At 39.4% G+C, this 25,158-nt stretch overlaps 2 protein-coding genes across 4 annotated transcripts in view; one reads left to right on the top strand and one right to left on the bottom strand.

Annotated features, from left to right (window-relative positions):
* The window catches only part of LOC143710998 (MIF4G domain-containing protein B), a 1,123,636-nt gene that overhangs the window by 62,411 nt on the left and 1,036,067 nt on the right, over window positions 1-25,158 (bottom strand). The window lies entirely within an intron of this gene.
* Window positions 1-25,158, top strand: part of LOC143711057 (uncharacterized) — a 36,716-nt gene that overhangs the window by 5,048 nt on the left and 6,510 nt on the right. The window contains exons 2-3 of the mRNA XM_077202343.1: window positions 9,298-10,796; window positions 24,133-24,265. Coding sequence (XP_077058458.1) covers window positions 9,298-10,796; window positions 24,133-24,265 — 1,632 coding nt within the window. The remainder of the gene's footprint in view (window positions 1-9,297; window positions 10,797-24,132; window positions 24,266-25,158) is intronic.

Genomic DNA, 25,158 nt, shown 5'->3' with positions numbered 1-25,158 from the left:
AGTGCCAAAATCCAATAAATAATACTAGAAATAAATGGTCACAATAATAAAAGTAAACCATAAAATGTTTCCACCGTGGCCTGGGTGTGTCTGGGGGATGCTACCGTTGTTGCTTGCGGATGCGCCTGGGTCATTGACGGATAAGGTTTTTAATAGTGTAAAAAAAAATTAATGGAGATATGATCAATTTTGAAACCATTTTTTTAGTTTTACGAAGTGTTAACAATGAGATTATGTGGTTTGTACAATCAATTAACACTGCTTATGTCATTTTTTTACAAGATGAACAAAATTTGTCACCAAAAAAGCCATTCGGTTTAACCGTGAATATTTCTAAAATTATTAATTTGCAGATAATTATTCACGAAAAAACCTGATTTGACATTGGTGTTGAGATCGTATACTGTGTACTACAGAAGAAATTTGAAATAACATTACCACAGATCTCATAAATGTAATCATTTTATTGGACTACTCTAAAACCCTCCTACATACTCAAGTAAAACATTGCACAGGGAAATGAGAAAAGGGGAAATGTAGAAAAAAGGCCTAATCTGCTTTATATTTGTATTATTGTAGTTCCTTTAGTTATTAAAAACAATATTATTCTATTTAAATATTTACTATATTTCGGTTTTATGTCTGCTGCCCTTGACATTATGAATATTTAAGACAATACACAGACAAAAATAGTTACAAAAGCACATTTTGTTTTTAATATACAGTAATATTAATGTATGAAATTACATCAAACATGAAAACATTTCTGTCAGGACCACTATCATCAAATGCAATTGACAATTAGCATACAGTTTCAATTGGCGGTATGGATCTATTCTGGGCAAGTCTAGCATGGATAAGAGCAGGAGAGCAGGAATAACCACCTTAGGGTAAACTGATCAGAACCAACATTAATGCAGATATCATTAATTCAATATTTTAATGTACAACATAATTCGAGAATTTATCCTGATTTAAGGGGAATCAGAATGCCAGATCCTGACTGACGAGAGGTGTAGCTGGGGAGGGAGGAGGGTAATCAGCTCCTGGGAACGCGATGGATGCTGATAATACTGATGGAGCTTATATATGTACAGTGATAGGAGTCGTATTCCTATAAAGATGTGGATCAGCTGAGAGTCACTGAGGCGAGCTTGACTAACGTGACCTGCCAGAACTGACACTACGCTTGATTTCATTGTTATTGAAACCAACATATTTACATACAACTCATATTGTTAATGTGATAAAGTAATTAAAACACTGAAGCATTTAATTGTTCTTGGAACAAATATTTAAATTCTTAAACATTTAGATAAGATTAGATTGTTAGATGCTATATATTCATCAAAGTCATCCAGAGAGCATAATCTTGAGGACCGTGAATTTAGAGGTTCTGGTTCACTAATGGTTGTTTGCACATCTTCTTTAAAGTGGAAGATTTTGTCTGGCTCTGATGCCAAATGTGGTTCCTGTGGCACCTCATCCACTGGGATGTCAGGTGTCACATTTAAAGACTCTGGGTTCAGGTTCAGTATATTGTTTATGGTCCTCAACTACAACCAGTAGGTCATTCGGTATGACCAAATTTTCGGTATTACCGAATGACACTTTTGGTAAAACCGAATGACAATATTTTCAAACAATGCTACAGCCTGATATCTAGCTAGCTATCTAGTTAGATGACTTGCTAGCTGGCAAAAAGACAATCAAACATTTTATATTTTTTATTGGAATTAATTTTCCATGTTTTGTAGTGGTTGTACCGAATGACCTGATATTTCGGGACATGCGTATGAGCAAGTGAAAACATGAATTTTTCAAATAGTTAAGAGTGAGCTACTTACTTTGCTTCATGTCCATGGGGTCCTTTGCAGGTGTCTGAATGATATCACATCCTGTCACATGATATTGACCACATGACTTTATCCAAAATGGTGCCTTTATATTGGTTACTCCGAATGACATCAATAAAATTCATTTTTCCGGACATTCTTTCTCATAACAAAGCAATGACTTCTACACATAATTTTAATACCATTTGGCACTATGTTGATATATAATGTTATAAAATCATGCCAGAATAAAAACTATATAAATTTATTACATTTTAAGGTATTTTAATCACAAATTAAATGGCTGTTTTGGCCTTCGGACGGTTAAACCGAATGGCCTTTTGACACTTCAAAATCTTTAAAATACCTTTATATGTAGTAAAATATAATTAAAACCTTTTGGATTCAATAAAAGAGATCAAGTTGTACTACCTCACATACTTTGGATGTCATATCTTTGGACAAAAAAATGGCCCGTCACGTCATTGACCCGCCTGCAGTTAACTTATAAAAACGATTAATTGGCATATTTCAATGTTTTATGCCAATTCTGATATGTTCATTCATATTACTACTCAAAACAGACGGGGCAAATAAACGCAGACAAGTTAGCTTACCGTTTTTAGGTGATATGCCATGTTTGATGTCGAGCTGTGATATGCAAACTTTGCCTTCGACTTTTTTCTATTTTCATAAAATACTGCCACCCTCACGATGTCTTTGACATGGTAGATTACTCTGACAGTAAATTAAACGCTAAATTCAGCAAACCACCATTGCACAATATGAGAAAAAGAAAAAATTGAAAAATATAAAAATTGAAGGCACTGCCTCCCTTTAAAGCTTCACACTATATTCTCAAACTTGTCACTTTCATATTTTTGGGAAAAAATAGGGAAGACGATTAAAAATGAAAGAATTTCTTGCTGACTACAATCTGACATGTTAAAGTCTAACACAATACAATTGTGGTTTAAGTTAAACATCTAAATTGAAAATATGTTTTTTCCACAGAAATAAAGACACCATAGACACACAATTTGTTCATTTTTAACTTCAGTACTGTAAAAAGGTTAAAATTATCATAAATGTTAGTTTATGTGAATGCATTTGTAGTTATTAAAATGTTATAGGGGACAACTGAGCAGTAGGTAGATGTTTGTTTTATGTGAAATCCTTTTTAAACCAATTCCATTTTGTCTGTTATGGGGTTCAGAATAAAAGGTGTTTTAATCTTCAAAGAATCAAAAAATAATCATAATAAAAAAAGATCTTGGTGGGACAATATGATTTTTTGGAGGTTTGAAATGTGCCTAATTATGTGGGGCATTTTGAAAATGAAATATTTGTAGTTTAAACAAACAAAAATCCATGTTGAAATATTAACGAATCCCAGGAATGATCCATACATTTCAGCGCAATCATAATATTGTGGAATCGCAACAATTTTTTTTTTATATATATATAGGTGTTTTATTTCTGCGGGCACTTTTGTCTCTCCCAAAGTTAACAGTCTTAACCATCACAGTCTGTAATGCATATTAAAATGTGCACAAAATTGAATATAGTCATTAAGATTTTAATCTGGAACATGTCTATTTTTTATGGTTTTCATCTCTTCTTCATACAAAATGAACTTACGCAACATTATATAACATTAATTGTTTATGCTTTTTTTAATTTTTATAAAAATGTAATACATTGCATAGTTACTTTAAAGATTTGTCAATTTTTGTCAAAAAAAATTGGGGATTTGACAGTGTTAATTTTGGCAGCAAATTCTGATTTAGTCTTAGTCTTAGTCTTTTGAATAACACACCATTTAGTTTTAGTCATATTTTAGTCATCTGAAATCTTTTAGTCTTAGTCTAGTCTTAGTCGACTAAATATAATAAGAGTTTTAGTCTTAGTCTAGTTTTTGTAGACCAAATTTAGTCGACTAAATCTACAGTGGACTTAGTTGACTTGACTAAATGTTTCTCCAAAATTTCCAGTCATTGGAAGTATCCATCAGTCTGTTATGGAATGGTATTAAGATTTGAATATGCAATACAGACACAGATTTAACAGTTGTAATACAAAACATGTATTTTATTCTTAATGTCAAAAACACTCACCGTGGCTTTTTCACAAAAGATAATCTCACATAAAATAAGCATACAGCCTGCTCTCCCAGAAAAATATACTGTGCAAAATCAAAAACTTTAAGAAAAATAAAGAGCAATTCTTAAAAATAATAAAACTATTGTTTGTAATGCCATTGCACAAGGTATCTAAATACAGATAATTCACTACTGTAAATGTTCACGTACCTCAAGAGAAGTTAAATAACTGCTAGGCTACAATGCCTTACAATGCATTGCTACTCTGTGCAAAATCAACAAGATTTGAACAGAACAGATTAGTGCAATTCTCAAATGTAGAATAAAAGATGTATTGGCTGTAATGCCATTGCACACAAAATAAAATATTCTTCTGTTAATAATTAAAAGTAGTATCAATGAGCTCAACTCAAGACAAGTGAATTACATGCTAAGCTGTAATGTCATTATTGCATGGAACAACAAAATCAGTAACTTTCAAGTTGTGCATATACTACTACAGGAAATGCTGTAAATAGCAGTGAATACAAGTTCTATTTGTTTCTGTTCATTTTAAGGAAAGCACTTCGCTCCAATGTGACCCTTCCTCTGTTGCGCCGTCCTCTTGTGAGGTCACCTGTGATGCTGAATACCCTCTCTGCAAAAGCTTGAGAAGCTGGTATAGCCAACAAGTCTAATGCGAAAGGTTTTAAACTGTGATAAAAACTGTCACTCTTTTCCAGCCAGAAGTCCGTCCCTGTGTCCTCAGTGATGGGATGTGAAAGTTCTTCCTTGTACTTGATAATCTGCTGCCTGATGCTGGTTGTGGAGGTTTTCTGTTTAGGCCTTGTGGTGCGGCATTTTGAGAGGAACCTAAACACCGGCTGCTTTGAGGATGGTGCTGCTTCCTCAATAACCTCTTCTTCTGCATCATCTTCAGACTGGTCCTCCTGGAAAGTGCATTTGACCACATAGTCTTCTGCCTGTTTCAGCAGTTCCTGGATATTTCCATCAGCCACATCAACATTAACAAGGATTTCACAGACAGTTGGGTTGACAAAGCATGCAGCTGCTGCAAGTGCTGAGAACTTTTCATCAGTTGAATCCAAGAGGCAAGCAAAACGCTGGTTCAGATTTGATCTCATTTTCTCTGCAAGAGTGGCGAGGTCTCTGTACCGAGTGTTCTGTGCAAAGTCAGTTAGGTGGCTCAGCAGATCAAAGAGGGCAGGAACCACTAGAGACATAGATGTGGTGTCACTCTGGAGGGTTTTGGTGTGTTCCGCAAAAGGCAGCAGTATGTCATGCAATGATGAAAGCTTTTGCCACTCACTAGTAAGCAAACTGTGCCATCCCATGTCATTTGTGATTTGACAGACTGCATCTTTGACTGTGAGAAGTCGTGCGACCATGTTGAATGTGCTTGAACAGCGTGTGGGGCAGTCATTTACAACAATAACACCACACTGGTCCAATAACCTCTGTGTTGCAACTGAGGACTTGCGAAAGAGCTTCACCACAAACCTTGCTTTATCGAGGACTCTTTTTACAGTTGTCTCTTTCTGCAACAGGTGGACCACAAGTTGTATGGTATGCACCACGCACGGTGTCCGGTCCATTTCAACATGATGGTACCTATAACAAGAAGAAAAGACAACCAAATAAGTCTAAACCTAATAAAGTGGCTGGTGTGTGTCTGTATACTGTATATATGTAGTGTGATGCAGGGGGAAAATCATTCATGTAATAATCGACTGTCATGTAAAAGAATAAACCAAACATGGCTCACCGCTGTTCATCAATTTCAGAGTCACTTTCCATAGTGGACCCAGGGGAGTCGTCCTCAGAGCTGGTTTCTTCTGCTGTGGTGTTTTTAAAGGCTGCCACCATGTTACTCCCATTGTCCGTTATTACTGTCAGGATCTTCTCCTTTGGTATGGCCCACTCTTGCATACATTTGTCCACACATGCCTTAATAGACTGTGCAGTGTGTGGGTGAGCTACTTGTTCAAGGGCCAACAATATGTGTACAGGTTTACTTTGTTCAACACAAAAGTAGCATGTGCTTATAGCAAGGAATGAGGCTGTCAGTCCTTTTTTTGTCCACAAATCAAGGCCAATGGATACTCTCCGTGCAGCACCCAGTCTCTCTTTGAATTTTTTTCTTTCATGTTCATACTGTTTCAATCAAATTGCTCATTTTAGTTTTCTTTGGAACTGTTAGTCTCCTATCCACTATCTCCATCATTAGCACAAAGTCCTCATCTTCAATTGTTGTGAGTGGTAAACCTGTGCGTCCAATCCATCTAGCTATGGCCTGCTCCTTGGTCTGTTGTTCCTTCGATTCAGTTTTGTACTTTGAAGAACTAAGGAAAGCTGTAGAGATGGCCTGCTGCTGGGTTGCACTAGCAGTACTAGCTTTATTTCCACTTGGCCCATGGTCATTTTTGTCATCAGACATCTTCTTTATCTGTGAGGGTGAAAAGGGGAATCAAGTTGTGATTTTTTTTTTCTTTTTTGCCCAATCTCCTCAGATCTCTCTCTATCTCTCTTTCTTTCTCTCTCTCTCTCTCACACACACACACACACACACACACCCTTTGTCCAGTCATATACATTACAACACCACAACATCTACTATAATAGTACACATTTGATTTAATTTGAGGACATTTAATATTTATACTCATATTAATTCAGCGAGACAATCGTCTAATCAATACAGTTCAGAGGTGGTTTCCTTTAGCTTATATTTTATTCCAAGTTTAGCGGAAACACGGTGGTTTATCTGATAAAATAAACTTAGCGTGTCTGCTTACCTTCGCATGTATTTCTGGATGAGTCGTCTGTAAATGTCGCTTCAAGTTGGTGGTGTTTTTTCCCAGCGATTTTTGCTCCACACGGTTTACACGCGGACTTGTTGTCCTTGTTGTCATATGTGAAGTGTGACCAGACGTCAATTCTGCGTTTTCGTCCTAGACCTAGCTCTGACATTTCTATTGTTCATGAAAAACGTTAGCGTGTTGGTAACGAGGAAAGCCAACTGAAATCAGCCAAACCTGTGTAACGAAGTCCAAGACTGTGCAACTAAACACTACTAAATATAATGTAATTAAACAACCTAACTGTTGTGAAAACGTTCTGCAAACTCAACTCGTCTTTTGTTCTCCTCCCGTGTAAACTCCTGCATTTGCCGTGGCTTTTTAAAATGGCTGCTGCTTCTGCATAGATCAACCTACCCTCAAAGATTCGCTCTGATTGGATTTCTTCCCATTTGTCCCACAAAAAGAGTAGTTATGATTGGATCTCTTCTCCATTCGTCCCTCCCTAATATTTTCGTCTCGTTTTATTCGTTGACTAAAGTGTCAGTTATATTTCGTCACATTTTTCGTCATCATATCTGACTTTTTATTTCGTTTTTATTTAGTTTTCGTCTGTGAAAAAGGTTCGTTGACGAATAATTTTCGTCATAGTCTTCGTCAACGAAATTAACACTGGGATTTGAGTATTCCCAACTTGAGTATTCATCCAAGCCATGGTATAAAGAAAGTATCTAGTGTGTTTGGCAGTAAATTAATTCCTTTGGTAAGTAGCAGTGGTATATGCTGTTAAATAATGTACGTTAATTATGTAAGGGATAAACCACGACGGCCAGTGCAATTCTATGAAAATATACCGCTCTATGGTACCCTCTGCTGCGCGTCGGGACCACATCACATAACTAAATAATTTTAAAGGTTCCTACAGACTCACAGGAAAGGCCCAAGCCTACAATTCCACTACAAATCTTTACTGTTCTACTTTTTATTCTTTTCAAAAGATGTTATATAAGAGATATAAGTTTCACTCACCAAATGAGGATCTTTGATCCAGTTGATTCAAATAACATGATCCAGTTGATTCAAATAAATTTTCGAAAGACGAAGATTTTAAACTTTGAATATCCAAGACTCTTCTGTTCACTTCTTGTTGCAGTTGGTGAGTTTTCTTCTTGTCAGTCTCCTGGCTGGCTCGCCAAATTGTTAGATTTCTCTATATTTGGCCAAGCGGTTGTTTGGGTGGGTTGTCAATGTATAAGATATCTCTAATACATAACATAAGTAAGCTTGACCAGAGTTCTTTTGGGGAGAAGAATTTATTGAAGGTAGTAGTGTAGCACAGTTCTTCAGCATTGATGTAAGCGTGTTGGCTTTCAAACAATCTTAACCCAAAGTTCTGTCTGTGGGACAGAACTTTATACCAGAGATTCAATACACAAGACTGAATAAGATGTGTGTGCTGTCTGACCTACACCTATCAGTTCCTATGGGCCATTTGATTCACACATTTACAGACACTGTTTCAGTTGATTGCATCTTGGGGCGCAATGACAATGTAAATGCCTCTGACTAAAGTTAACTGAAATGCACATAATCTTTCAGTCTAATACATCAGTTTTGACTTTTAACACCATATATACATGTATCCAACAGTAATATAAATTAAAATTAAAATGTATACCACAGCAGTGCTCAGTGCATCAAATCAACAACTAGATTAACAATCGATCTATGAACATATAAACAAAATTTACTAAAACATCATTTGAATTTGACAAATAAATTTTTTGTCCCTAATAATTAAAATTACGCAGGGGAAACTAATATGAACTGCAGCAGTGCTAAACTGCTCACTGCATCATATAATTTACAACACAAACTCAAGAAAGTCGCTACTCATTTGCATAAAGAAATAAAAAAATGTAATAAAATTATAAAAAAAGTGCTTAAAATTTCTGAACTTTTGTCGTGTGACCCCCGTCGATTGACACGCTTCCATTCTGTCGCCAATGGTCACTGTTGCTCCTGTTGCCAGCCCTCCATTGTAAATGAATGAAATACTTGGCCGCTGCATTTTGCTGGTGGTGTGAATGGGGCTTAATACAGCTGCTGAGGGAGTGATCGTAATTTGCCATCTCTTAATTGCTTTTCCTCTCCTGGAAAGCCACGGAAAGGCAATAGTTTTTTTTTTTATTACATTGGTAATGCAAAAATTATATTTTGTATGGTCTCTTGACTCTTCCATATACATCTATAGCCGTTTACCCTGCTAAAGTTTACTTGAGGTCAGAAATTTTCAAAGAGTTCAGTGTTCATTAGTAAATCTTTGTTGAGCGAGGGATTTAGTGTGTTTGCATTGAAGCTGATGGAATCATGCTGTAATTTGATGTATATGCATGAACACAATTCATTATAGCTCATGCAATTGTGTAGCTTTATTAAAGGGAAATGCAGGTCCTAACATTTACATTTTTAGTCCATCGTTGTCGTGTAAACATACCATAATTAACTTTTATTTTCCAATTGTCCCAATTGATTTTCATCGTTTTAATGTTTTCATTTCAGGCCTGATGAAAGTGAAAGAGGAAAGACCACATCTGAATGAAGTGGAGGAGAAACATCAGCATCAGAAAGCTCATGATGTCACCGCTGGAGAAAAGCCATTGAGGTGCTCCAAAACTGAAAACAGTTGCTCACAGAGCAGCATTCAAATGACAGAAGTCAAAAAGCCTTTCACCTGCTCTCAGTGTGGAAACACTTTCACGTGTAAAGAAAGCCTGAAGAAACACATGTTGATTCATGCTGGAATAAAGCCTTTCACCTGCTCTCAGTGTGGAAAGAGTTTCATACGTAAAGAAAGCCTGAAGAAACACATGTTGATTCATGCTGGAATAAAGCCTTTCACCTGCTCTCAGTGTGGAAAGAGTTTTACACAGAAAACACATCTTAATGATCATTTGGTAACTCACACTTCAGAAAAGCCTTTCACTTGCCCTCAGTGTGGAAACACTTTTACACGTAAAGGATACTTTAAGACTCACATGTTAATTCATGCTGGAATAAAGCCTTTCACCTGCTCCCAGTGTGAAAGCTCTTTCATATGTAAAGGAAGCCTAAAGAAGCACATGTTAATTCATACTGGAATAAAGCCTTTCGCCTGCTCTCAGTGTGGAAAGAGTTTTACACAGAAGAGACAACTTAGTCATCATGTGCTTATTCACACTTCAGAAAAGCCTTTCACCTGCTCTCAGTGTGGAAAGACTTTTATACGTAAAGGAAGCCTGAAGAAGCATATGTTAATTCATGCTGGAATAAAGCCTTTCACCTGCTCCCAGTGTGGAAAGAGTTTTACACAGAAAACACACCTTAATGACCATTTGGTAACTCACACTTCAGAAAAGCCTTTCACTTGCCCTCAGTGTGGAAACACTTTTACACGTAAAGGATACTTTAAGACTCACATGTTAATTCATGCTGGAATAAAGCCTTTCACCTGCTCCCAGTGTGAAAGCTCCTTCATATGTAAAGGAAGCCTGAAGAAGCACATGTTAATTCATTCTGGAATAAAGCCTTTCACTTGCTCTCAGTGTGGAAAGAGTTTCACACACAAGAGACAGCTTAATGATCATGTGCTAATTCACACTTCAAAAAAGCCTTTCACCTGCCCTAAGTGTGGAAAGACTTTTTTACGTAAAGAAAGCCTGAAGAAGCACATGTTAATTCATGCTGGAATAAAGCCTTTCACCTGCTCCCAGTGTGGAAAAAGTTTTACACAGAAAACACACCTTAATGATCATTTGGTTACTCACACTTCAGAAAAGCCTTTCACTTGCCCTCAGTGTGGAAACACTTTTACACGTAAAGGATACTTTAAGACTCACATGTTAATTCATACTGGAATAAAGCCTTTCACCTGCTCTCAGTGTGGAAACTCTTTTGTATGTAAAGGAAGCCTGAAGAAGCATATGTTAATCAATTCTGGAATAAAGCCTTTCACCTGCTCTCAGTGTGGAAGTAGTTTCACTTGTAAAAAAGCATTTAATATTCATGTGAGAATTCACACTTAAGAGATGCCTTATGCATGTCATCTGTTTGAGAAGAGATTTAAATGTAACTGTGGTGTCATCTGCATGCTCTCACTCTGCTGTATGGCAATTTAACTGTGATCACTGCAGTAGAATATTTGCTTTGCCATCATTACAGAAGAACCATTAGAAGTGCGTACCTAATAAAAATCCTTACATCTGTCCTGTTTGTGGAAGGAAATTTCTTCTTTTAAAAGGCACCAGAAAATACATGAGGGTGTGAAAAACTTGTGTGTCCTGTATCAGTAAGGTTTTAAGGGTGTTATTGCTCTTACCTAGTCTGGCTATCACCAGACCAAGCTCAATCTTTTAAGATTGAACATTAGTCTGGGGAGTCTGCACTGTATTTTCTACTGCACAAGGAAAAGGAAAAGCTAAAGGAAAGCGGTTTGCCGTCGCTTCTCTATCATCATCGTGTTAAAACCACCAAAAGTGCACCAGGCAGATTTGTAATGGAAGCAGGATAGAAAAATGTACAGGTTTTCAACCTGAGCTGCAGGACGAAATCAAATCGCCGGCAGAGTGGGCTGGGTTTACCCAGTCTAGCTCTTACCGATAATGCTTATCGATCCGGTACTTTAACAGTATTGGTTCTTTTTGTTATTAAAAAATAAACTAATATTAAGAAAAGAATAACATTGCTTTATATTTTGACATGTTAAATAAATATCTATGGCAAATGAAACAATGTTTGACCAAATTACTATTATACAAACAAAACAAATGAATATAAAACATCTATTTGTAAATACACCACTGTGAATACATAAGATACATTAAGCGCAAAGACACAAAGTACAAAAAAGTACCAAAAATACAAATGAAATAAATATTGCTTCAATTTTCATACTTCAATCTTGCTTCAATAGTATTCAGGTAATAGTCCCCAAAAATCGAATAAATTAATCAAATGTGAAAATAACACTTGCATAGTTTTCAGTGTAAATTTATATATTAGCCACTAAAATATAAATTGATAGTTGCTGAAGTTATTCAGCCAAGATCTTCTCTTTTGTTGTCTGATCAACATTAACACAGACTGCAGCAGATATTTTATGGCTGCTGTCACTTTAAGACCTAATGCACAGATCCATGTTGATGCTTAGATAAACTATTCTCATTGCATGGGCATGAGTCTTGCCTCGCTGCACTTGTGGGGGTGCTTTATTTAAAGAGAGCACCTCCTCCCCTTGTGCTTTGCCGTTCTCTTCCTCTCTGGAGCTTGAGAGGAGTTAACAGCAGAGTCTCGGGGCCGAGCAGACGTGATTAAGTGAGTTCACGATAGTCCAGATCCGCATGCCTCAATCTCCCTACAGCGAGATCCCCCTGTGCTTTTCTCCTGCAAAGACCAGCGAGCGGTTTAGTCTGATTATCTGGGTTCCGATGAAGGAATTTTCTTAATGACACTTTGTCATTGGCACCTTCTGATGCAGAGGAGAGGTCGAACTCCATGGAGGACTCCCCCACCGCCCGCAATGTCGTCTTGTGGTACCATCTCAAAGAGGCACAAAATCTCTTTCTCGGACCTTTACCATGACTGTTCCCTGTTGGTGGAATGATCTGCCTAACTCAACCAGAGCTTCTGAGTCAGTAGCCACTTTCAAGAAATTGCTGAAGACGTATCTTTTTCGGCAGCACTTGATTCAGTAATACTAACACTTTCTCTTCTCTTCTATTTTACTATTTAAAAAAACTGCACTAAATTTAACTGAGAGGGGTCATAGCACTTATGTATTGTTGCCCTAATGTTAGTTTAACTGCTTCTATTGTTCTCACTTGTAAGTCGCTTTGGATAAAAGCGTCTGCTAAATGAGTAAATGTAATGATGTTCTTCTCGAAGGAACAGGATACGTCGGCCTACGAGTGGCAGATGCTCGGTCCTGCTAGTGGCCTGCTCTGGCAGGAACCTTAGTCGGTGACCTGCAACGCGTCTTGTCTTGAGTTTGGACTCAATGGTAAAGTCGTTCTTAAACCAAGGCAAAGCCGCGTACCTTAGGTACTCTCCATGCCGTTCAGAGCTCAGGTCATAACACTCTCTGCTCTTCTTGCTTCTGAGGATGAGCAACTACTCTGCCTGGTCCGGGCCCTCAAGAGTATATAGCGCTCAAACCAATTCCTGTGATCAGAGCAGCTGTTTTTTTGTGTGCTTTGAAGGCCACCCTAAGGGGCTGCCAATCACAAAGCAGAGACTATATCAGTACCCTATTAGAGTGAGGGCCCACTCCACCGGTAGAATGGCCTCCTCCTGGGCGTAGGCAAGTGAAGTGTCCATTGGTGACGTCTGTGCAACGAATTTACTACCTAGATGTTCCTGCTCTTCAAGCACGGATTTTGACTATTTAAAACTAGTCCGCGTCCCCTGAAGGGTTCTGCTAGATTACGGTACCATGCCTCACAGAGCTCTGGCCTTGAATGCCTGAGCATGCTAGACTTTGTTAAAGGAGTATTTCACTTCAGAATTTAAATTTAATTAATATTTACTCACCCCCCATAAAATTTAAAATTAAAAAAGAAGTTAGGGATGTTCCAGGATTGTTTTCCATATAGTGACTTCAGCAGGTTGAAGGTCCAAATTGCAGTTTTAATGTAGCTTCAAAGGGCTCTACACGATGCCAGCCGAGGAAAAAGGGTCTTATGTAGCGAAACGATCAGTAATTTTCACATGTGTCCTATCCAAGGTGATTACATAATGTATGGCACATCACAGAGCTAGTGCAAGACAAGTATTTGTTGTTAATAGGAATGGTAAGATTCACCGATTCGCATCGGTGCATCGGCATGAAAGCTAACGATGCGATGCATCGATTTAAATAAGTGTGCATCGGATACAAGTTGGCATTTGTATCGAGATGCATTGTTTCTAACATATCTGCATCGGTAAAAAACGATTTATTCATATATATTTATTAGTAGATGCTTGATGCTATACTTTTACTATTTAGAAAGTCGCGTTGACGCGGGTCTGGAAGTCCTGCTGTTTATGTTAAAACAGCACCTGCTTTTATTTAATATTTTGGTTTTGTGAAAAAAGATGAAAGAGCCATGCGTGACTTTTAACTTTTAAGATGGCACTTAAGCTACTTTATGATTTGCTGTATGTCTGAATAGACTCATTTAGCGCGGCGCGATGGACGCGATTTTGCCTCATTCGCGCATCCAGTTCGACTGGATTGATTTCTCATTTCTGGACTGTTGCTCAAGCGCATTCTCTCATCACCACTGCTGCAGCTGCTACGGGAAAATGACGTATCACAACACTACGGAGTGCGAGGCGTGTCCTGAGTCACCTACCTTTAAACCTTAAAGTAGGACACTTAAATTAATCTGGTTTACAGCAGCCTGTGACTGCCAATAATTGTTCTCTTACGAGAGGCTTTCGAGCACGGACCGCGACGACAGTGAATGCAGAAGTAGCACATCTACTTCGCCCAGAAATAGCAAAGCTGCTGTGCAAAAGGGCCAAAGAACCGGTACCGCCTTCTTTGAGCGAGTCAGGCTTTTACAGCCATTATTTTCTCATGCCCAAGAAGGACGGGGGTCTCAGACCCATACTAGATCTGAGACATTTGAACAAAGCTCTTATGATAAGACCGTTCAAAATGATTACAACCAGACGACTCCTCGCGTACGTTTGCCCAGGAGACTGGTTTATATCTCTTGATCTAAAGGATGCCCACTTTCAGATTCAGATAATACCTCATCACAGGCCATTCTTGAGATTCGCCTTCGACGGTCAGGTTTATCAATACACCGTCCTGCCGTTCGGTCTGTCCTTAGCACCCCATACATTCACGAAGTGCATGGACGCAGCACTCGCCCCCTTGAGAAATCAGGGCATGCGAATCCTGAACTATCTGGACGATTGGCTGGTTCTAGCACAATCAGAGACAGAAATACTGTCTCACAGAGCTGTGCTCCTCAGTCACCTGGAAAGCCTGGGTCTCACGGTCAACTGGACCAAGAGCTCATTAGTGCCCAGTCAGTCAATTTCCTCTTTAGGAATAGAACTGGACTCCGTGGCTATGACGGCCCGCTTGTCAACACAGCGTGCGCCGCGTCTTTCCATAAGAACAGCACCGCACCTCTGAAGACATTCCAGAGGATGCTGGGCTACACGGCTTCAGCCTCTGCGGTACTTCATCTGGGTTTGCTACGTATGCGCCCGCTACAACGCTGGCTGGCCGCTCGTGTGTCTCACCGAGCCTGGAAGTCAGGCTACGCCCCGATCAGAGTGACTCAGAGCTGCATTACAGCTCTGCACCCCTGGTTAGTGGCCGACTGGTACCAGCGGGGAGAGAGTATGGGGACTCATACCGGAAGGTCATCTCGACAGACGCGTCCAACTCGGGTTGGGGCAGACCGGGCAGACCTATGGTCAGACCGGGAAAAACTCCTTCATATAAACTGTCTGGAAATGATAGCGGTCTAGAATGCGCTGAAGCGTTTCCTCCCGTTTATACAGGACCACCATGTTCTAGTCCGCTCTGACAACATGTCTGTAGTGTCCTATGTGAACCGTCAGGGCGGTGTCAGATCCAGAAACCTCTGCAATCTGGCAGAACGCCTCCTGGTTTGGCCTCAGCTTCATCTGCGCTCGCTGAGAGCTGCGCACGTGCCAGGCCACCTGAACAACGGCCCAGACAGACTGTCCAGGGACAATGTTGGGAAATGTCCCTGGGGAATGGTCCCTGCACCCCAAAACATTCCAGTTTCTATGGCGCCTTTTTGGCAAAGCGGAAGTCGACCTATTTGCGTCACAAGACAACGCTCACTGCCCAAAGTTCTTTTCAAAGAACCAGGACGCGCTGGCCCAAACCTGGCCCAGCCGCCCACTATATGCATTCCCTCCGGTCTCTTTGTTACCACAGGTAATCAAGAGACTCAGGGAAACGCGCCAATCAGTGCTCCTCTTAGCCCCGCGTAGGGAGAACCAGACTTGGTTCCCGGAGCTGACGCGGCTGTCACAGACAGCCCCGTGGCCTATTCCGGTGAGAGCAGATCTCCTCTCGCAAGCTTGCGGCTCGATCTGGCATCCCCATCCAGAGCGCTGGTCTCTGCACGTATGGTTGACCAACGGTTACCCGTTGCCCTGCCGACGCAGTAATGAACACAATCACGCAGTCTAGAGCTCCTTCTACCAGAAAGCTCTACGTGTCCAAATGGTCTGTGTTCTCTAAATGGTGCACTGACAAAAATCTGGACCCACGGGAGTGTGGGGTTTCGCGGTTGCTCAGTTTCCTTCAAGAGCTGTTGGAAAAGGGAAGGTCCCCTTCCACGCTCAAAGTCTAAGTGGCAGCCGTCGCAGCATTCTCAGAATCGACGCACGCCCAGTCAATAGGCAGGAACAAGCTCATCATCCGCTTCCTCAGAGGACCCAGAAGGATGAATCCGCCGCGCCCCCCCTTCAGTTCCCATGTGGGATCTTTCTTTGGTCCTCAAGGCCCTGAAGGCATACCGCTTTGAACCTTTAGACTCTGCGGATCTAAAGTACTTAACACTTAAAACCGTTTTTCTGATCGCTCTGTCGTCAGTCAAACGTGTGGGGGACTTACACGCGCTGTCTGTTAGCGCTGCGTGTCTTGAGTTTGGCCCGAATGACTCAAAAGTCATCCTCAAACCTAGACATGGCTATGTTCCTAAAGTGATTGGCACTCCGTTCAGAGCACAGGTCATTTCACTATCGGCTCTGCCAGCGCCCGATAGTGAGAGTGATGTTAATCTCCTCTGCCCGGTCAGGGCGCTGAGAGCTTACATTACGCGCTCCGCCCCTTTCAGGCGTTCTAAGCAGCTTTTTGTTTCGTTTGGTGGGCGCACCAAGGGTCTCGCCCGCTCGAAACAGAGCCTATCCAGATGGATAATAGACGCGATTGCAGCTGCCTATACAGCAAAAGATCTGCAATGCCCCCTGGGCGTCAGGGCTCATTCCACCAGAGGCGTGGCCTCTTCGTGGGCGTGGTCCAGTGGAATTTCCATTCATGACATATGTGTGGTGGCGGGCTGGGCTTCCCCTTCCACCTTTGTCAGATTCTATAATCTGGAAGTTCCCGCCCTACAGGCGAAACTACTGTCAGTTTAGTGAGAGGTCAGTTCTGCCCAGATACTATCATGCGCAAACTACTCTCATATGACTAGCTCTTCTGGTTGAGCTGCACTGTATCAGGTTACGTGCTATATGCTTATACATTGACCGGCGTCGCCGCTCTGTATTCCCTGTGAGTGCTTATATACATGCACTTATATATACATGCGCTTATTCCCGCTGATCTGGGATCCCCGAAATTCTGGGACTCATAAGTGGATGCTGGCGCGCACGGCGTTGACAAGGTGTTCCCGTAGCGTAAGCTATACTTACGCAATACTCGTTACCTCTTCTAGAGAGAACCGAGGTTACGTTAGGTAACCGAGTACAATTTTTCATATATATATATATATATTTTTACATTTGAATATTGTATTAGAATATACATTCGTTTATGTTAAAACAGCACCTGCTTTTATTTAATCTTTTGTTTTTGTGAAAAAAGATGATTTGCTGTATGTGTGAATAAAATAAATAAAAGTTAACTATCTATATCATATTGAATTGCATAGCATCATATTTTTTTTCCATTGCATCGTATTACATTGAATAGCATCATGTTGTATCGAATCGAAATTGGATCGAAATCGAAATAATTCCTTAGTCTAAAGAGTCTGACGATATGAAATCCAGATAGTTGGACCTAGATTGTGTTTGTAACCTAAACGTTTTGTAGCTGTAAATAGACAACAAGACTCAACAAAACTACCTGTCTGACCTTAATTCATAATACAGATTTTTTTTTATTGCTTCCGTGTGTCCATGTGAACCGGAATTATTTTGAATTATTTTAACAACGTTTTATCTGTACAGAAGTGAAGGGAAGGAGGTCTTCACAGGGGAGAGACTAGTTGTCACTTCAGGACTGCGTTGTCGTCATGTCCAGGCGCAGGTCCTTCATCAGATCCAGATACAGCTTGGATCCGGCGGATTGCGGTAAACCTCGGGATAAACAGAGAGACTAATTTTATAGCATAGACACCATTTTTCTTATGATGTAACGAGTACATCAGGATTTTTGGGAAGTGTTCCCGGTTCTGGCTGACCTAATCTATGCAGCCTGACATTGAATTATCAAAATTGATAATGTTCTATGTTTATGCTAGGTCAAAGAGATGTGTTTTTAGTCTAGCTTTAAACTTACAGAGAGTGTTTGTTTCCTGGACAATGTTAGGAAGACCGTTCCAACGTTTTGGTGCTAAATAGGAAAAGGATCTACCGCCAGCAGTCAATTTTTGATATTCTAGGTGTTATCAACCTGGCTGGCCAGAGTTTTGGGATTGCAATAGACGTGAAGGACTATAATGTGTTAAGTACTGGGGAGCTAAACCATTTAGTACTTTGTAAGTAATCAGCAATATTTTAAAATGTATACGATGTTTAATAGGGAGCAAATGCAGTGTTGTCAGAACTGGGCTAATATGGTCATACTTCCTGGTTCTAGTAAGATTGCACCTGCGTGAAGTTGGCCCCCCCACCCAACGCAAAACGTCGTCAAAATATGCTCAATCGTTTGTGCTGGATTGTGCTGTAAAAAGTTTAGTTTGAGCTGCTTCGTTTTTTTAGATATTTAAAGAATATTTTTTGGTCATTCTGAGGTCACTCAGCCCCCCCACATGCCCCAAATTCACCCAAAATAGTCTTGTTCCTTTGTGCTTCGTTTGTACTGGTTTGTGCTGGTAAAATTTTAGTATGTGCTGCGTCGGGTTTTTAAATATCAGACATTGTATTATAGACGATGACGTCACCAGGCCCCACATGCTCCAAATTCACCCAAAATTGAGGCAATCGTTTGTGCTCCTTTTGTGCAGTAAAAAGTTTCGTCTGAGCTGCTTCGGTTTTTTTGATATTAAAATATTTTTTTTTTTGGTCATTCTGAGGTCACTCAGCCCCCCAAACCCCCCCCCCCCCCCACATGCTCCAAATTCACCCAAAATAGTCTCGTTCCTTTGTGCCGGTAAAAGGTTTGTTTGTGCTGCGTCGGGTTTAAAATATTAGACATTAAATCAAATTATAAATTTTGATATTTATTATAGGCTACAAGCTGACTGAATAAAATAGATCATTAATTTGGTCACAAAGATCAAAAATAGTTAGTAATGGTCATTCTGGTTACTTAGGCTATTTCTAAGACATGTCTATAATTTTATGTGAAGTCAGTAATGATGTGTGAGCATTTTATTTCGGTTTTGTGATTTGTTCAGTCTATTACCAAAATGTTAGATGCTAATAAAGATGATGTAATAGAACATCAACTTCTTATCACTGAGCACCAATAATAATTGAGCACAAAATCAACATTTTACTATGGAGTAAATAATTTATATTTGACCTCTCGCTCTCTGTCGTGCGCGCGCTACACGGTTTGGAGCTCGCGAGCTCTAGATTCCGGGAGATTTGAATTAATTTGCGGGCATCAGGGAGCCGCTATCAATATGCGGATGACTCCCGGAACTTCCGGGAGACTTGGGATGTCTGCCTAAATGTTCTGTATTTACTTAGTTTAAGATTATGAAAAAGTAAACATATTTAACCATTAGGGGAATGTTCTGTGATTTTCACAGTATGTGACTGTATTAAGTTCTCATTTTTGTCCTCTAATCCTCTCTCATGTACAGTATGATATAGGCTAACTTGAATCCCATCCGAGTATATCATTTTAAGTCCTTTTCATTTTTTGGTGCAAATTTAAAGTCCTTTTCATCTCTTTTCTTGTGCATTCTTTGTCTTAAAAAAAAACATTGTGCACGCCAAGTACTTAAATGCTTTGCTCTTATTTTCAGTAGTATGTTCCTGCACAACCGGAGGCTGCAGTTTCAGGACCCCAGTTTTAGGACCACGGTTTCAGGACCCTAGTTTTTTGTGACAGCGCCACCTAACGAACTGGATGATATAGCGGCGGCAGCGGTTTCAGGACGCAGTTCTAGGATCCAGGTGGTTTAGTTTGTACATAGTATCAAGGTCAAACTATTATCTTAAGTCTTGTTAGAAAAAAATAATTATATATATATATATATATATATATATATATATATATTTAACAAAGAAGATTATGGAATAGAAAAGCTCCTACAGCAGGTGGATTAGAGCAAGTAGCATCAAGCTACATGACACAATTTAAAATATTAATATTACACTTTTACTTAAAGCTCACTTTAAACCACCATCGAGTATTTGTATCATATTCCGGTCGTGGTTTAAAATGGTTTTAAGTTAAAAAAAAAGATGTTGAAATATGTTATATAGCATTTTATATGCAGCTAATGGCTACACCTTGCATAGCAATACTGTAAACATTCTTTATTCATATGAAAATATCGAAAATCACACACAAATATACTTGAAATCATGCATTTATTAGCTTCTTGTTTCAGGTGAAGAGATGTGTCTTAGCTTTGTTATCACGGAGGTCAGAATGAGGAAGTGTACACAGCAGCGCGTCATGCAGAAGGGCAGGATTATTGTCACGTTCAGCCACGTGAGATGATTGACAAGTCTATAACGAATAAGAGAGACTCAAATCAGGAAGAGGAGAGATAGATCCATAGGCATATCTCACTGTGTTCGCTGTTTCAGCTTCAGATCGCATAATTTAGTGGAACATGAAAATCATTATTTCTCCAAATATGTGCACCATTGGACTAAGAGCCCTGGTGGATGCTGTATGTATGTGAACACAAATAAAACGGAGAAGACGTGAATGACTGCTTTATGAGCGATGATTTCTATTCAAAATAACGAACGTTACAGATTAATAATTTTGCACTCCTGTCATAAATTAAGGAATTAATGTCACTGCAAACCAGTTTTATCATAAACAGTGGTCAACTATAAAAGCTGGAGTTTTAAATATTTCTAATGATTCTCAGTTTGTCCAGATCAAATAAGAGTGTGATGTTTTAACGAATAATGAATGTTGAACAATAACCTGGGGCCGTCTGTTATCTTTGCCACGAAAGGGGTTAACCCCTTCAGACCTGAATTATGTTACCAGTTTCTGAAAAATATAAAAGTACATTTTCCCAGCTCTTGATGCTTCTATAAATGAGACCAAATACAAAAATTACAAATTTCAATACTATTTAATTGCAAAAAAATTTGTCCATCTCAATGGACGTCAGGTTAAAACAGTAGTACTTCAAAAAAAGTTACCAACATGAAATAAAATTATAAACATAACAATTGTTGGCCTATACTTTAAGCTTATAACATATTACCTTTTTTAACTTTAATTTAACATTTCAACTTTAATTTTGAGGTTTTTGTTTGACAGATTTCACATTGTTTGTAACAAACTAAATAAACCTAGGAATCAAGTCATGTAAGAGTCATTTCCTGTGTGCATCTCTGAAACAATTTCTCTGTGACACAAAGCAGTAGTGCACCTTGCACTTATCACAGAAGATGTGTGTTTTCCCAGAACAACCTTCCAATTTGCATCTTGTTGCTTCTTTTTTTGTATCATAATTTGGCAGGTGGTCAACCATATCTTTTTGGACTTCAGGAACTGGCCGCCATTCCCTTGCCCCTCTCTTTTGTCCAGCTTCATCATGTGGAGTTTGAGAGGTACTGGCTTCGTTAGAATTGCTTGGCCTCCCTCGTTTTTTTTAACCCTGTGGCTTCCCAGAACACACAAGCACTTCGGCCACATTCATTTTGAATTCAAGGAGATCCATGAATTTCTGTGGCTGAGTTCCTTTGTATTCATTGTCCCTGCGATACTCAAGCCAGCTATTCACTACAGCAACATCAAAAGCATGAGTAATCATGCGCAGTGGCCATTTGCGGGACTTGATATCAATCCTGTAAAGGCTGATTAGCTGATCAAGCTTGTCCACCCCTCCCATGCCCCCGTTGTATTTCTTCACAACCTCTGGACGCTTGACCTTCTCAAACTGCCTCTCTTTCTTATCCCACCTCTCAACTTCATCTTCATCTCCAACACCAACAAAGTTGGAGGCCAGTACAACAGAGCGGTTATCAAACCACTTCACTAGAACAACTTTTCCATCCCTACTTCTAACTTCATCATGGTTTCCCCGCGTTTTCTTAGACATTTCCTTGTCTGTCTTCAGTGGCGGATTTGCAAAGCGGCAAAGCCTTGCTGTTCCAGCAGCATGGATTTTCTTTTCTGCAAGAACTTCAAGGACATTGTAGGTGGTGAAATAGTTGTCAAAAAAGAGCTTGTGGTTGGGAGCCTGGATTCTCTGGCACAGGTGGAAGACAACAGAAGCTCCATGCCCTAGAACCTTTTTGCTTTGCTCAGAAAGCTCTGTTGTGGCACCTTGATAGATGAGGAAATCATAAGCAAGCCCACTTTTGCCACAGAGGAAATACATCTTCACTCCCCATGGTGAAGGTTTCCCTTTGATATACTGGAGCACAGAGAGTTTTCCTCTGAAAGGCACAATCTGCTCATCAATACAGAGATCTTCCTCCAGTTGTAGCTGCAGACAGCGTTTCCTTATGGACTCATAGATTGGTCTGACCTTGAAGAAAACATCAGTGTCTCCAGGAGCCCTCTCATGGTTGTTCACAACATGCAGGTTGGAGCGGAGTTGAAAAAAACGATCTCGAGACATGGTTTCCTTGAAAATTCCAATATTGATACTGGAGGACCAGTACATTCTCACTCTTGGAAGACGAAGAACTCCCATTGCCATATGTAGCCCGACAAGGACTTCAATCTCAGAAGCTGAGGCATGTTTATACCCCCTGACTCCATTTTGTTCTGCATATATGTTGGTCATTGTGCTCATCAGCTCAAACATCTGACTTGGAACATACTGCTTGAAGTAGGCGTGTGGTGTTAGTGGCTCAGGGGGGTCAGTGGTGGGACTTTCCCAGGTTGTTTCTACTGGGGTAAAGCGGTGACGACGCCACTGAATATCACTCTTTTGTGTGATGTTTGTAAAAGGATCATCACCAAGTACTGGTTCTACATCTCCCTCATGCTCATAATCTTCTCTGTCTTCTTGATTCTGACTTTCCTCTGCCTCAATCTCAATTTCTTCCCCTACTACTGGTATTGGCTCATCTCTGTCCTCCCCTGAAATTATTACCAAAAACTGTCCCTTACAAACAACTTCATCATACAAATTTTATATTGTAATTTATTTTTACAGGACATAAATGACACTGTATATCCAATAAAACAATATTCAATACATTTAGGGTCATCTAATTGTGTGAAAAGTCTTAACTAACTAACTATCCCTAATTTTCATTCTACACTTACCAATTTTTGGAGATCTAGCATCATCTACATCTCCATCTTCCTCATCACTCCACATACAGTCAACATCTGATATATTTCCATCAGCTATGTGTTCAAGCACTTCAAGAACTGTATATTCTGCATATTAAATAGTTAAAAAATTTATTAGTACTGTGATATAGATTTCTTTTTATATAAGACATTTCAATTAGCATTACTGGAAATGTGATTTCAGTAACAGGCTTTCGAACCCACTGTCCATTCTAATGGACAGACACATTTGAAAAAATCCTGATTTAAAACTTGCAATTCTACAAATGATTTTTAACTTTAATTAATAAGTTCAATCCTTCTATTTTACAGACAAACTATGAAATACTGGCAAACATATACACATATTTGAATAAAACCATAGAAAATGTTGCTTACTTCTGTGTTTGGAGTGAAGTGCTGCCATGCTTCTCTTCAATGTAGTGTGTTTTTTTTAAATTACCACATGCAGAGCTTTACTGCCATTTGATTGGATGACAAGCGTCCAATCTCATGGACTGCAGGCTTTAAACTATGTGAAATGCTCCAGAAGTGAAAAAAAAAAGGGCTGACATGTGATGTCCATTGTAATGGACGCAGGGTCTGAATGAGTTAAATGATGAGTGTTTTCGGTGATCCAGTTCGATAGGTGGCACTGTAACAGAAAACTAGGGTCCTGAAACTGCGGTCCTAAAACTAGGGTCCTGAAACTGCAGCCTCCGGTTGTGCAGGAATACCCTTCTCCTTATTTTTCCCCTCCTCTCGACACTCCAGTCCAGTGGGTGGCGGTAAGACATGCGTTTGTTTGCCAACCACCATTAAACCTCAGAAGAAGAAGATTATTGTTGTTCAGCATGATCTCTGTTGTTTTGTTCTAGTACTGGCTGAAAACAAACAGTTAGATATTTATTTTTAGCCTATATAAAGATACCATTTTTGAATCAGGCCTGTAATATTCCCATCCTCATAGACGTGACTAAGTTTTGAAGCAAGCAGGAATATCTGGAAGAGTATCAACTGAACGGAGATCTGCTGCTGTGAAGATGGTGTTTGTTAAAGAGGAGAGTGAGGAGGACATGAGAGAACCAGAAACATGGAGAATAAAACACGAGGAACAAGGAGGTTGGTGTCTATTCCGCATTCATCTTCATTAAACAAAGCTTTATTTTTTATTTTATTTTACATTATTTTAACAAGGCTTTAAACAAGGTGCTGATAATGGATCCTTAAGTCTTGAATTCCTTAATGTAACATCATTAAAATGTCCCAAAACAACGTTTCAAAAGTCTTAAAATGCAACTGAACAGGTCGCAATAAGATTTATATTTTATTTGTACTAATTTTCGGAATCTCTAAACTGTTGAATTCAGAGCGTGTGCGACTCTACATACTTTGTTTTTACATTAGCGTAATATCAAAAATTTGTGTGGACAAAGGTTTACCTGTTATACAGAAGTCTTCCTGCGGTTTTCTACCTTAATAAAAACCACAAGTTCTAATGAATAAAAGTGAATTAAGTCAAAACATATATTTCTATTGTTATATTGTACAAATTAAAATGTAGGATAGAATAGGGGTAACGCCCCCTTTGGGTAAACCCCCCTCCTACTGTTATTTCCCCAATATAACCAATAGTCAACATACACTTTTTTTAAAAAATGTTTTGTCAGAGTGGGGGCGTTTTACCCCACCTTGGTATAAATAAAAATGTTACAACAGGAAAACTCTATAATTATGTCATTGTCAATGAAAACTAGGATAACTATTCTAGACTCATTTGATGTTTGTTTCACAGAAAAAAATACAGTCCTTAAAGGGTTAGTTCACCCAAAAATGAAAATTAAGTCATTAATTACTCACCCCCATGCTGTACCAACCCCGTAAGACCTTCGTTCATCTTCGGAACACAAATGAAGATATTTTTGATTAAATCTGAGAGGTGGATCACTGCTACATAGGCTGCCAGAGGGAATGAAACTTGACGGCCCAGAAAGTCATTAAAGAAAATGTTTAAA

The sequence above is a fragment of the Siphateles boraxobius genome, unplaced genomic scaffold (genome assembly GCF_051911475.1).
Source record: "Siphateles boraxobius isolate OS27281-9 unplaced genomic scaffold, OSU_SipBor_1 49, whole genome shotgun sequence".
In the NCBI taxonomy this organism is placed as follows: domain Eukaryota; kingdom Metazoa; phylum Chordata; class Actinopteri; order Cypriniformes; family Leuciscidae; genus Siphateles; species Siphateles boraxobius.
Note: the sequence above shows the minus strand (reverse complement) of the source record. Positions and strands in the feature narration are given on the sequence as shown.